The sequence below is a fragment of the Uloborus diversus genome, chromosome 6, assembly GCF_026930045.1.
Source record: "Uloborus diversus isolate 005 chromosome 6, Udiv.v.3.1, whole genome shotgun sequence".
Lineage (NCBI taxonomy): Eukaryota > Metazoa > Arthropoda > Arachnida > Araneae > Uloboridae > Uloborus > Uloborus diversus.
Window position 1 is genome coordinate 168,640,857 of NC_072736.1, and position 15,767 is coordinate 168,656,623.

The 15,767-nt window shown below is 32.8% G+C and overlaps 1 protein-coding gene across 1 annotated transcript in view; it reads right to left on the minus strand.

Annotated features, from left to right (window-relative positions):
- Positions 1–15,767, minus strand: part of LOC129225066 (tyrosine-protein phosphatase 69D-like) — a 331,748-nt gene that overhangs the window by 183,805 nt on the left and 132,176 nt on the right. Inside the window, exons 7-8 of the mRNA XM_054859614.1 lie at positions 5,014–5,122; positions 431–580 (exon numbers count right to left, since the gene is read on the minus strand). Coding sequence (XP_054715589.1) covers positions 431–580; positions 5,014–5,122 — 259 coding nt within the window. The remainder of the gene's footprint in view (positions 1–430; positions 581–5,013; positions 5,123–15,767) is intronic.

A 15,767-nucleotide genomic window follows, 5' to 3' on the forward strand; every position in this document is an offset into this window, starting at 1 on the left:
ATAAAAAATCTTTACGGTTCATATAACTTTCACCATACACACTAGTCATTTTAGCTGGTTTTTCACTTTAGCAACCAAAAAACAAATCACAGAAGTTTTTCAACAAGCGTGGAATTATCAAGAAGATCCGACGTGGTCCAACCTAATTTTAAGATTATAAACAGAGCAAGATGATTAGAATTATAAAGTTTGTACGAAGCTTTGACCAAACATGGCGCACAATAAGAGGTTTGACATTCAATTGCAAACTAGGTTCCAATCGCTGAAAATCATTATAATGCCTATGTACTCTTAGTCTACACCTTAGCAAAAAAAAAAAAAAAAAAAAAAGAATATATATATATATATATATATATATATACACACATTTATATCGATAACTTCTTTGTTTTTGTTCGCTATAATAGGTTTTGAGGCTGTGTAAAAGTACCTGTCAAATGCTTCGGCCAGATAAGCTCCTCTGTTGTCAGTTTCTTGATGAACTTCTTCATACGACGTGAGATTAATGTAATGAGGGTTTTGTGGTAGGGTTGATATTGAATCTCCTTTCCCTAACTTGATTACAACCACCCGATAACATCTGTAATAATAAAAGTTTCTTAATCATAAAGAAGCTTGAAGAATAACAATATCACAAACACATTAAAACAGCCATTGAAAATTTAACAATTTTCTTTTTTTACTTTCTTCTATATCTAATATATAGAAGAACTAGCAAAAATACCCGGCGTTGCCTGGGTCAGTAATAATTATTAGAAAAAATCGTTACTTGCTTTTGCTTTCTGTTTTAAGTGAAAGAATTTAAAACACATCTTTTTGACGTGATTAAAAATCGAGTTTCTTCCTTACCCATAAAACTAAAATAGCAATAAGTATAAAGAACAAAGTAGTATTGATTTAGAAACGAAAGCACTATATTTAAGCATATACACAAATTTAAAAAACATGAAATTAATCTTCTCATGTTTAAAAAGATTAATCTGCTGATACTTTTTTTTTAACATGGAGTCTAAAACCTTCTCTGTATGGCTAATGAAGTACGAAGTGATTAAAAAAAAGTAGCTGCGCTCGTAATCCCCTTATACTTGCTTTAGTTATTTCGGGAAATTTCAATCATTGTGGCTCTTGGTGCGATTTTACCGAATTTGCGAAAGTCGTTTCGGGATACCTTCGATGATGCTCCCCCATTCTTTCCTTACTTTGTAAAACGATATATTAATTTTCGTTACAGAGATATCGTCGCCAGATGCTGAGATATTTTTGGTCACCATAAAATGGCGCTAAACAGTTTCATCCGAAATGTTACCGAAATAAGTAATAAAATTTGGTGATTGTTTGAAATTGTGCAAAAAGGAAAATTAATGGAAGTTTTTGTGCTGTTTATGGATTTGCCTAATTTAGTTGCTGGATTATTTAATACAGTAAAAAAAGTCTTTTGAAAATTTTTTGATTGGCGATATTTTGTTTACATGGTGAAAGCTGAGAAACATTATGACGTAGTCTTCGGCTTCAAAAACAGCAACGTTGAAAAAACTGCCAAATGCATCAGCTACGGAAATCTTTCTGCAAAAATTTTGGCGATCTGCTGGTTGTTTGGATAATGAGTAAGTGTTCAATCAGCATAAATAATAATAAAAACCATTAATTACATTAAAGTTCCGTTTAAATGGAAAATCATCAGCCAAATCATGTATTATTTGCCAATCTTGTACAAAAATCTTACTTCAAGATTTGACTTGAGAAAAGCCTTGAACAGTCACGAAAAGCAAAGATAGTCAACAATACAACAATTGTCGCTATCGACAGGGAGTTGAGATGATACACTAAATACTGTATTAAGTCGAGGAAAGCCTTCGAACATGGATCTAAAAAGCTCATAACTCGTTTTTTATTCTACTTAGAAATTTCGAACAGGTGCCATCTTCAGCAGAAAAATCAGAGCTTTCGATGGACATATAATGTAAATATGTGCAAGTATTTTTTCATCCCAATATTAGAGAATTTATACAAAAATTGTGTTTTATTGCCCCCCTAAGGGGGTTTTGCCCCCCATAACGGGACGAAAACTACCCTATGTGTTATTCTGATGCATAAGCTATATTATTGTAAAGTTTCATCAAAATCCGTTTAGTAGTTTTTGCGTGAAAGAGTAACAAACATCCATACATCCATCCATACATCCATACATCCATCCATACAGACAAACTTTCGCATATATAATATTAGTAAGAAGTATTGGATTCGTGCAAATTTTCGAATTTCGAATTTTGACGGATTCGAACGTTTTGAGGTGTGCTGAGTCCATTTCGACTATTTTTGGAAAATGTCTGTCTGTGTGTATGTGTGTGTGTGTGTGTGTGTGTGTCACGTCTGTGTGTGACCAGTTTTTTGCGGCCGCTCTACAGCAAAAACTACCGCATGAAATTGAACGAAATTTGGTACACATATGTGCCTCTATGTGAACTTGTGCCCATTGGTTTTTGGCGCGAATTCCTCCAAGGGGGGTGGAGCAATGGGACGTTTTTTGAGTTACGCGTGCTTGCTATTCCTCAGGAAGTAACTGGCGGAATCAAACAAAATTTGGTCCATATGTTGCCATTAACAGGAACAGGCGCCGATTCAATTTTGGTGTCAATAACTCAAACGGGGGTTGAGCTATAGAACGTTTTTTGTCGTCAATTGTGACTGCTGTATCTCAAGAAATAATGAACGGAATGAAAGAAAAATTTATCGCCCGTTATTTTTTTCCATTGTGAGTACCCTATCTCAAGAAGTAATACTACGTTCTGGTTGAAATTTGGAATATATGTTAATCCATATGTAAACAGGCTTTGGTTCAATTTTGACGCCAAACGCTCCAAGAGGTGTTGATTTTTTTTTTTTTTTTGCGAATAAAAATAGCTTTATTAATGCAACAATAAGAAAGATAAATCGTAATAGATTGTCGTCTGCGTATTTCTCGTGATTTTAATTGTATGGAAATGATCGGAAATATTATCTCAATGATTTAAAATTTTTAACTGTTGCCATCTTATGTTTGTTAACAAATAAAATATTTATAATTAATTCAAGCAAGGCTTTTAAAATAACTTTCAATTTTCGCTCTTTGCTTTGCTTTTGCAATAATTCAGACATTGGGATGGTCGTCTAGTTTTTGCATGTGTAATTTTGTTTTTGTTGGGAATATTGCATATTGTCAAGCATGGGGAGGGATCAGAAAAAAAAAAGAAAAATATAGAAGAAAGTTTTGTAATGGCCACAACATACTAGTTTCTTTTTGGATGTCTTATCATCTATGAAGTCATTTCCTTTTCGTACATTGAAACAGAAACACATTTCTGCAATTTTAATTTCCGATGAACAAATGTTCAGTCAGAAGCAAATGATGAACAAATGTTCTGTATTTTCTGAAAAATGCTCAGAAAATACATTTTTAGTGAACGACATGGACTTTTTACGTGACATTTCAGGAAGTGAGAAGTAAAGGAATGTAAGTGCCAAAATTAAAAATTTCAAGATGAACTGTGTAAATGGTAGGTGAACCTCTCCACCGTCTTGGGGCTAGAGATAATAGTAGTAGCCCTGGTAGGGCATGATGCTACGCAGCATGATTTAGAAAAAAAAAATCAATGAAAGCCTACCCAGGATCTGAACTTCAAATGCTTCTTTCTCAAACTTAGAGTAATCCACTTACGTCCCTTCGCTTCTTACTGTCTCATTTGTACTTATAAATTTCGGCCTGATAAAAAGTTTGAAAACACTTTTGTTAAACATTCATGTATTTTTGAAAAATTCTTTAATTACTAAACTGCTTCTTTTACTTTAATTTCTCCTTCCCCCACTACAGAACTTTTCACTTAATGTTTTCGTCTAGGGAGCAATTAGTAAATAATAATTAGAAAACATTATAGGGATTATTACTACAAAACTATTTTTATTATGCTACATAACATCCAGTAATATTTATGCATCTTTCACATATGTTATGATTTATGCTAAAAGATGTGATAGATGCACAAATAAAATACATGCATCATTATCCTATCTGTTTTCATGTCTTTTTGCAGAAATTTACTTGGGGAAGGGGGGGGGGGTTGAGGGGGCTGTACGGCATGTTAAGACTTTATCTCGAGCCTTTTGCTCCTCTACAAATATTTTACCATCCAATTTTTCCATAGACTAATAATAAGCGACTCTTATTATTAGTCTATGAATATTTCCTCCAACTAGTCAACTGTTTTTGCGAAAAAATTTTTACTATGAGCGAGAAACATTTTTTGAGAAAAGTTTATTCGTTAAAACCTTTTCCCATGAAAATTGAAACAGCATGGTGAAAATGTTTTGTACGAGCCATCTGTCCTACAACCACTGATTGCTATTTTGAGTTCAAACTGCACTAAGTGTTGTTCATTTTCTAACAACTCGTAGCAATTCTACTCATGCGTAGAAATGTTACGAGTTGTTAGAAAATGAACATAATAAAGCCTATGATGATGATCTAGTATTTATTAACAATATTTGAAGATATTTATCACTATTCAATAATATGAAAGTAGCTTAGTTCATATTTAATACATTGAGTTTATTTTCAAGGATTCATTCCGTTCATCCTATTTGAATTTATCTTTTATTTACCTTATTAATCCCTTTTTCGTTCGCATTTTTTAAAGAACCTTTATTTTTTGTTACTTTTCTTCTTATATTACCCTTTATCAGTACTATGTATAGTAGAGCTAATTTTAAGTACAAACATTTTGGACCTTATTTTGTTATCCTTATCGATTGGTCCATTTACTGAAAACTCATTTGGGATAGAGAGAGAAAAAAAAAGAAGTGAATAATTGAAGTGAAAATACTTATTTTACAAGTTTTCATCAAAATAAGAAGGGATAATACGTCTTTTCTAGCCAACTAATTAACCGAAATACGTAGTTATCCTGAGGAAGCAATGAGTACACTATATTTCTACAGATAATTAATTATCAAGCAACTGGTTTCCTCAACTCTTCTCACCTGATAAAACCATTTCTTTCGGAAACTCTTTGCAGCTTGAGCCTCAATTGGCGACACTTCTCCGGGCCTTCTAAAGTGCCTAGCTCGAAATCTGGCATCCATGCAGGAACTGAAAAATAAATCGATAAATTATTTCATTATAAATTCAGAAATTTTAATGTCGAAAATCCAAAAACTCAAAAATCCGAACGCACTCCCATAAGTTTTAATAAACTCAAAAAAAAAAAAAAAATTCAAATTTCTCTCAGCCGAAAATCGGTGATTTTTTTAAATGAGTTTAAGTCAGTGTTTCCTGACATAAATTAGTTCAACTTTTTTTGTGCGAAGTCTGTGCATTTTTAAGAAATTCATTCAATTTTCTTTGTTTGATTACTACATACTCCATAATAGCTCCTCACAGAGTACATAAAGTACTGTAAATATTTTACATGTTTCCTTTGTGTTCAGTAAAAAATGAGAGTTAATTTTTGTAAAATTTTGTTAAAAAATGTAATTAAAGTATACAATCGTTTATCCACCCCTCGTTTACCCGGATCTTTGGATTAGCGGTTCCCAACCCATGGGCCGCGAACAGCGTGTTACTGGGCCTTGGAAGAATCTGAACCAAGCAGTGGCGCAGGGGGTCCGGGCCCCTCTCATAGGGGGTCCGGACCCCTCCCATAGGTCCTGCTTTTTTCTCCGATTGATTAAGATTCTACGTATTTTGTACGTAGGATAATTTTAAACAAAGGTTACAGTAATTTTAGTTGTAATAAGTGAAAAAGTAAAATCATCACGCTAAAAGGTTTAAAAAAATACTGTGCACTTTTCCTCTTACGAATTGCCTATGAGAAGCAGAATGGTGATTATAAATGAATACACTGTAATAATCATATTTTTAATTTTGTAATTACAGGTTAAAATGATATTCAATGAACTTGAATCCATCATTTTTTAATATAGGAAAAGTAAAAGCGTAAATTATTTTGCTCTCTGGTTATTTATTTACGTAAATATATTTCATTAAACAATGCTAATTATTTATTCAGTAGTTTATTTTTTCCTTTTTTTTCGTTCTCGGGAATCGATAAAATCACGTCAATAGGTTTGGCGGCGTATTGGGGTATAATATGAGAATGAGGCTTTCGACTTTTTGGACCCTCCCCTTGCAAAATTCCTGTGTGCGCTACTGGAACCAAGATATATCTTGGGGCATTAATTTCCGTTTTTTGCGAAAATTCGTGGATATACCGTCACTCAGAAACTCTTCCTGGCTCATCGCCAATGAGGAACTTTAGGATTAAGTTTTTTCATATTTTTAGGAACTTTCCCCTATAATTAAATATATGAAATCTAATGAATCAGAAACTTCTTTAATGAAAATTGCCAAAGAAACTAGGTGCTTTTCGACAACCTACCTATTTGAACAAGACTTTTCATTGCAGTTTAAAAGAAATAATAACGCAGAAATGCATTGAATGTTGCGAATTATTTGAGACTAAAATTTTTCAGTTTAAATTCAGATATCAAATCCCTCGTAGAAGAAAAACAACACCAAAAATCCCATGGAGCTTTAACTTCGAAGACTTTTCTTTGAGTTTTCTTACAGCTATGCTAGTTAAGTGAATGCAATAAAGTTATTTTCTTCCTTAAAAATTCTTTTAAAAATTGTTCTTGTACAGTATATTTATATCTGTGGTGTAACATAAAGGGAAAAGGGGATTAACATCTTCAGAACCCTCGTTTTTAACGCACTTTCAGTCCTAATACGGTATGTTACTTACACTTAAGAACAGTTATGAGCAGGTGCTCTCCCTCCCCCCCCCCTTGAAAAAAAATTTTGGCTGGGCAAGTAATTTATAGTAGTTAGTGGGCCTCAATCGTGTTTTCTACAAAACTGGTGGGCCGCACAATCGAAAAGGTTGGGAACCGCTGGATTATTCAGATCAAATTTGTAGCTAAAAAAATATTTGTGTTTACATTAGATAATTTTAAATTATGATAGCATGGACATAACTATAAGTTCACCGAATTATTCATACACATCATTCGCTTTAATAAGATATACAGCTCCTGCATGGGTCGTACAACAAATTATGATAACTTAACAAACACAACTGTAGCTGAACAATAATAATAAAGCGTATTTTTTTTTTTTATCGTGCTTTATTCAAACACTTGTTTGAACCTGAAGACGGTGGACCAATTAATTGATGGAAAGTTATGTGAAAAATGGTGTTGATATTTTTTAACCTCTTTTAAGCAATTTTATGTAATTTTGCTCCTAAATATAGCTTCTTGTAATAATGAACCTGAGGTGCTCTTCTCAATCAATAATGTTCCAACGTAATGATCATCTCTAGTAATATATACCTAATCCATATTTAATGTATTTCAATTGATAAATACATTTATTTATTTCACTTTAACACAAACTGCCGAATGGCAACACCTCATTGTTGAAAAGTAAAAGACGCACGAGATCGTGTTCGATAGATTTTTAATTTAACTGAGCGACGACTTCTTGAGGTGTAACAACGTTATGTGCGATGTTAATAAAGTTTGATTGATTTTTATAATGTAACTAGCAAAAATACCTGGCGTTGCCTGGGTCAGTAAAAATGGGGTTGCGTCCAAAATTTTAAAAGTATTTCTTTCTGAAAGAGCATGTTTAAAAACATAGAATCTGATCATTTTTTAAATAATTTCCTTAAGTTTAATATTTAAAAAATTACTTAAATTGGTGCGCTTTCATGGTTTACGATTCTGCCGATGACATCACAAATGATGAAATGTCATTCGCTGTTGCCATTCAGAAGAGCACAATATTTAATTCGCATCTTTACTCACGTGTATTGGCAACGATAGGGTTGATAGCAAACGTAGAGCGCAATTTTAATTCGCTGCTTGATTGTCATAACGTGGAAACGTAGCAGAAGGATGCGGCAAAGTGCATCATTTGTGACGTCATGAATACCACGCCTTGTTTGAAAGATCGGACATTTTATAAAATTAATTAAAAAATAACTGTTGGGAAAATGAAAGTATTTTCTGATGGGTCCATGTTTTTTTTTTTTGCTTATTCTATCAATTTTAGTGACCAAAAGTACTATTTTTGATTGAAGGAAACAACTCCATTGTGAGAAACAATCGCTACTTTCTTTCGTTTTCTTCGCCTTTGGTCCCAGTTAGTTCGAATAAGCGAAATTGTATTGTACATATTGTAACGTTGTGTATTGTACTGTATGTTATGTACGTACATATTGTATAACAACTTAATTTGAGTAAATGGCATACTTCCTTAACGGTATTTTCTGATTGGTTTCGAAAATCCGAACAATTTGAAAATCCGAACTACCTACGGTCCCCGAATTTTTGTCGTTCCAGTGTATATGAATAAGTAAATGCCATCGTCAGTATTCGACCAGGAGTAGGCTGGGCTCGCTATTTGGAAAAATGTCGAGAATAGCCACTAAGAATTAGAAATTTAGTTTAATCAAAGCACACAGATTCTCGATGCCTTCTAGCCGACTAGCGAGAAAATTTTAACCAGTGTCAACCTCCTAACCAACTAAATCGTATACAATTCAGATGGCACATTGTTACAATGACAAATTAGAAAATTTTATACAGGTAGACGGAAATTTTATTGCGTTTGGAACGTTAGAGTTCCTTCACGTTGGAATACTTCAATCGATTTTTGAGCAGTAAAATAGATTTTTGAACATCAATGTCAACAGTAAATCTTTTACACTTATTTAATTTTTGAATCAACATCTTAAAAAAAAACCCTGTGTTGCGAAAAGATAACTACATTACTAATAAAAATTAAAATGCAAGTGGATATGTTCTTCAAAACGATAGCAGTATACCAGACAGCTTAAGGCGTTTCAAACAAACTTTTATTAAAAAGCAGTTGATCGATAATTTCCTTCACAAAAATAAGAAGGATTCAAAGATATAAGACAAAAAAAAAAAAAAGTTTTTGAACACAAAAATAAATTCAAGAAACATCTAGAGTTTCAAAAATTTCAATGACATATAATTTTGTAACAGTATATTTAACTAGAATTTTTTATACAAGATAACACTTTTGTAAAGATGTCAGAAAAATTATACTGAAAAATGGTGTGAATGGAAATTCCTACCAAACATGACTAATAAAGTATTACAAAGAAGTTTTTTTCGCACGTCTTTTTGGATGAGTTCTAAAATTTAATGCAGCAAACAAAAATTTAATATTGTCCAGGTAATCACAAAAGCGAATTTTCACCAAACTTAAGAGAAAAGCTTTTAAGTAAAGTGAACAATTCTAATTAGCTATAAAAACTTCTTGCTCAAATGCATTTCTTTCTAGTGAATTTAATTAAAATTCACAGGGACATACAAGAAAATTGAAAGGTATTTTTTTACCCTTATCTTACACATCACAACACATTATTCAACTTCCTTAAAACCAAGCTGATTAATTAAAATTTAAATTAATAATATCTTCTTTTAATATTAAAAATGAAATATTTTCGTTGTTAATCTAATTTCTTTTAAAAAAGAAATTCCGGTATATAATGAATTTCCCATGGCTACGATTTTCTGCTTTTATATTTCTTCAGCATTCTCTCAAGTAAAATAAGGTATTGATAGATTAAAGAACATGATAATACAAGAAAATTTTGTTTAATTGCTAAACATCTTACTTTATAATTTTTTTGACATAGCTAGCTAGCAATAATTGGATGATACTTTCTAAGTTTAGCATTATAAAAAAAATTTAAGCATATTTCAAATGGAAATTGTTGGTGTGGTTCAACATGTTTTGCTTTTATTTTATAACTAGTGGTACCCGCACGGCTTTGCCCGTAATAGAAAAAGTAAAAGGTCTTTTGGTTCGCCTGTATATTTACAAATAATGTATGATGAATTTTCTCGCCGATTGGCTTGTACCCATGTTACGGTTCCACGTTATGATAATTTCGTATCTCGCCAATTGGCTTGTGCCCATGTTACGGTTCCACGTTATGATAAATTCGTAATTTACTCGTCCATCATATGATAATTTTGTTCTTAAAATTGGAATAGAAAAAGAACCACATCAAATTTTTTCAAAAATCGCTTCGAGGTGCACATCCCCATGCTACAAACTAATTCTGTGCCAAATTTCATGAAAATCGGCCGAACGGTCTAGGCGCTATGCGCGTCACAGAGATCCTGACAGACAGACAGAGATCCTGACAGAGAGAGATCCTGACAGAGAGGGTCCAGGACCCTCGGCTGTGATGTCCGGATCTCAGACAGAGATCCGGGCAGAGAGACTTTCGGCTTTATTATTAGTAAAGATTTTTACAGAAACCAGAATTTTGACAAGGACTTTAAAATGATGTCTCTGATGATAAAAAAAATTAAAAGGTTATTGGTTACGGCTTTTTGTTAATTTATCGGCTGCGATGTTTTGAATTTAATTTTACTTTTAATTATCGTTTGCAATGTAAACAATTCTTCTAAATATATATATATATATATATATATATATATATATATATATATATATATATATATATATATATATATATATATATATTTATCGTCTGCGCTTTCTATTTTTTTATTTTAATGGCAACAGCAAAAGAAATGATGCAGAACCATAGACTAATAATAAGAGTAGACCGAGCTATGGCAACACTTTTGCTGCTCATAAACCAAACCATGCGACTGGTGGATATCCTAGCAACAGCGGGCGTTGATCGTAGCAGACGATCAACGCCCGCGAGAAATAAAATAAATACAATTGATGAAACACGGAAGAATGGTCCTTTATGGAGTCCGATTTGTAAATTTGTTATTCTAAGTTGTAAATATTTTGTTAATATAACGAGTTTTTCGTTTAGATAGTATTGTGCATTTTCTTTATTCAATTTCTATAACGCCCTAAGCAATTAAAGATGCAAGCGCCCAAAAAGAATCGGCAAGCGGTAAGATTTTTACTTACAATTTCAATTTAAGATACCGATTAGTACATTTTTGCGTTAACGCAAAACGTTTACGCCAACGCTGACGTAGCAGTTCCGAATGAAATAAAAGTTACTGAAACCTGTGATCAAAAACTAATTACTAATGTCAAAATAATGCATAACTAAAAGAAAAACAGTTCAATCATCTCTGCACCAGGGAAAAAAAGTTATAATAAAAACACATTACGTCTTAAAATACATGTCGAGTGCCAAACTATAGATAATCCTGCCACCTAGCAACCATGTTGCCAAATTTTTCGCCAAGCCTTCCACCAGTCACATGATGTATCCATGAACCAATTTTTTCATCAGCAAGTCCGGGAAAGCTCTGTCTACTCTTATTATTAGTCTATGTGCAGAACAGTTTAGTTATTGTGATGGAATCGTGAATGTGAGTTTTTCCCCACCCTATACTGGCGGAGAACCTAATTAATACTGTTTACAATTAAAAGCCTTTTTCTTTTATACTTGGTTTATTTATTGAAGTGTAGAATTATATTCATATTGAATTTCCTAAAGTTGAAAAGAAAAAACAATTACATATAAAAAAGGGAATTCTAAAATGTGAACTGTTACTATTATGTTTCAGTTAAATATGGCTTTATCACAGTACTTAACTAGTATGTTGTGGCCATCACGAAACTTTCTTCTATATTTTTCTTTTTTTTTCTGATCCCTCCCCATGCTTGACGAGGAAGCAATATTCCCAACAAAAACGAAATTACACATGCAAAAACTTGACGACCATCCCAATGTCTGAATTATTGCAAAAGCAAAGCAAAGAGCGAAAATTGAATTGTTAAAAATTTTAAATCATTGAGATAATATTTCTGATAATTTCCATACAATTAAAATCACGAGAAATACGCAGACGACAATCTATTACGATTTATCTTTCTTATTGTTGCATTAATAAAACTATTTTTATTCGCTAAAAAAATAATGATAATAAAAATAAATCAGCACCTCTTGGCGCGATTGGCGCCAAAGTTGAACCAAAGCCTGTTTACATATAGATTCACATATATTCCAAATTTCAACCAGAACGTAGCATTACTTCTTGAGATAGGGATGGAAAAAAAGAACGGGCGATTGCGCTACCCCCTTTTTAGCTGTTGACACCAAAATAAAATCAGCTCTTACACCCACTAAGGGGTACTTGCCGATAAATTTTTCTTTCATTCCGTTCATTATTTCTTGAGATACAGCAGGCACAATTGACGACGAAAAACGTTCTATAGCTCAACCCCCGTTTGAGTTTGACACCAAAATTGAATCAGCACCTGTTCTTGTTAATGGCAACATATGGACCAAATTTTGTGTGATTCCGCCAGTTACTTCCTGAGGAATAGCAATCACGCGTAACTCAAAAAACGTCCCATTGCTCCACCCCCCTTGGAGGAATTCGCGCCAAAAACCAATGGGCACAAGTTCACATAGGGGCACATAAGTGTACCAAGTTTCGTTCGATTTCATGCGGTAGTTTTTGCTGTAGCGCGGCCACAAAAAACTGGTCACACACGGACGTGACACACACACATACACACACACATACATACACACACACATACATACACACACACATACATACTAGGGTGTGTCTTATAATGCACTTTTTAAAAAAGTTTTGAATTTCTTATGGGGCACCCCTTTAATTGCTTCCTTTTGATGAAAAAATACACACATAAAAGTTTCATAGAATTTGAACATAATTTAGGGGGTGCTACCAGTGATTAAAAATTACATTCATTGTGAAAAAAATGGTTTTAAAAATCAACTCCCCAATACATCTTGTCATATTTTTAATCAACATGAAATTAGGTTGGTTGGGTTTAACATAACACAAATACCTATTCTTATATATACAAGAAAATAATAAGAATTTCATGGTTGTCATTTTTTTGTAATAATGTCAAAAAAGCATCCAAAGGTTCGGTCATTCATATCACAGGTTTACACTTTCGGTCTTATACATTCAGCAATATTGTAATTTTTCTCTTTGTTACTTCCATGTGACAATACAAGCTTTTTACTGATTGCTACTAATTATCCAGACTAAATAAATAAATTTAAAAAAAATAAAAAAAGAGAGAGTTGACAAATTTTGCAGCTGTGGTAGCACCCTCTAAATATTATTCAATTTTTATTTTTCGGATATGAGAATGTTTTTTTCATCCAAAGGAACACAATGAGAGGGTGCCTCATGAAAAAACAACACCTTTAAAAACAAGACGCACCCTAATACATACACACACACAGACAGACAGACATTTTCCAAAAATAGTCGAAATGGACTCAGCACACCTCAAAACGTTCGAATCCGTCAAAATTCGAAATTCGAAAATTTGCACGAATCCAATACTTTCTTCTATGTATTAGATATAGAAGAAAGTAAAAATATCTTTAATAAAAACTACTTCATGATTCTTACACGTGTACTTCATATTTTTTTTTGGGGGGGGGGGGGAGTTTCTTTTCTGCTTCGAAAATGTTTTCTAATTCATAAAAGTATTTATGTATGACGATTAGTAATTGCATGTTATTTTTGATTTAAATTGTTTGTAGCAATTTACGAGGCTATTTAAGTCGCTGATTTAGTAATTTGATTTAAAAAAAAAACGATTCTTGAAATTGTGAACAACAATAACTGATTTGAGAGATGAAAAAAGTTGTGAAACATTTCTGTAAGTCTACGGAACATATGTAGATGATATTCTACGCATTTTCAGCACTGCTTTACAATAAGCCTCATATATATATTATAGCGAATTCACTGATCGAGTAACGCTTTTTACATCATCAACAATGAAACTCAGGCCACAGCCTTATAATTTGATAATATTTTTTGGTAATGTTTGACATGCAAGGAAATGCTTTATTTTGACGAGGTTAAACTGGATCTGGTAAATTAACTGCTTCACTGGTAACACTCATTTTAGGAGAATAAAGAAACAAAAAAGTAGTCAACAATTAACACTATCTACTGGAGTTTAGGGTTCCTCCACTGGAGTTGGGGTTGAAATTTCAACTTTCAAAATATCACCAAAGAGGCAATGGCTTCGTTCAAACATAGACGCAATTTTCACCCGTCATACCTTGACGGGCGATTTTCTAGTTTAAAATAGTTTTCTAATGGCGTTGTTTCCTTCAGTCAAAAGTACTACTTTTAGTCACAAAAACTGATAGAATTAGCAAAAAAAAAAAGCGTGGATCCAGAAAATAATTTTCCCAACAGTTGTTTTTTAATTAATTTTTTAAAATGTATAATTTTTCAAACAAGGTGTGGTCTTTATGACGTCACAAATGATGTCCTTTGGCGCATTTTTCACTGCGTTTCCACGTTATGTAATTGTTCGGATTTTCGAAACCAACCAGAAAATACCGTTAAGGAAGATAGTATGCTATTTACTCAAATTAAGTTCTTATACAATATGTACATACATAACATACAATACAATGCACAACGTTGCAATATGTACAATACAATTTCGCTTATTCGAACTAACTGGGACCAAAGGCGAAGAAAACGAAAGAAAGTAGCGATTTTTTCTCACAATGGGGTTGTTTCCTTCATTAAAAAATAGTACTTTTGGTCACTAAAATTGATAAAATAAGCAAAAAAAAAATACTTTCATTTTCCCAACAGTTATTTTTTAATTAATTTTATAAAATGTCCGATCTTTCAAACAAGGCGTGGTATTCATGACGTCACAAAAGATGCACTTTGTGCCGCATCTTTCTCCTACGTTTCCACGTTATGATAATCAAGCAGCGAATTAAAATTGCGCTCTACGCTTGCTATCAACCATATCGTTGCCAATACACGTGAGTAAAGATGGGAATTAAATATTGTGCTCTTCTGAATGGCAACAGCGAATGACATTTCATCATGAAGTCATCGGCAGAATCGTAAACCATGAAAGCGCACCGATTGAAGTAATTTTTTTAAAATATTAAACTTAGTCAAATTATTTAAAAAATGGTCAGATCCTATGTTTTTAAACATGCTCTTTCGGAAAAAAATACTTTTAAAATTTTGGAAACGACTCCATTGCGATTTTGTCGCACACTTAGTTGCGCCGATTTCGTAAATTCATGAATGCTTCGTCTCAAGACATGCTGGGCCATTTCCACGGAAAACGGTAATTTTGTTCCACACGTGACGCTTCATATATTTTATAAAAAATAATAATTTAAGAAGATGATGAACAAAATTGTGTTGCTTAAGAAATCACAAACGCATGTGTGACTTCTTAAGCACAAACTTTCTACAAAAATTATTTCTTTTTTATGAAATGTGGGAACCGTCACGTGCGGGACGAAATGACCATTTTCAATGGAATGCGCATATGCATATTTTTTTTTCAATGGTTTGAATAATTATTTCTAAACTAATGAGATGTGTTTCCCTTACGTTAGAACCACAGCTTTCAAAATCTACAATTTGTTAAGTCATTGATGTATTAATAGAGCAAAAATATTAGCTTGTTCATAAGCAAGTTACCAGAGGTTGACTTTGGGTGTTCCGCACGTGACGCACGTAAAATAAATTTTATTTTAAATAACAAAATTGTGTAATAAAAATACAATTGTGTCAGGAGTATATTTGTATCAAATGTAAAGATTTAAAAAATATGGCTTACCCCCGTTTCATAAAAATATTAAGAGATATGACGAAATGTTAATGAAATTTAAGCGCATTTTTTTCCCGCACGTGACGGTGGAATGAGCCTGCTACTGAAAACACAAAACAGTTGCTGAAACTTGAAT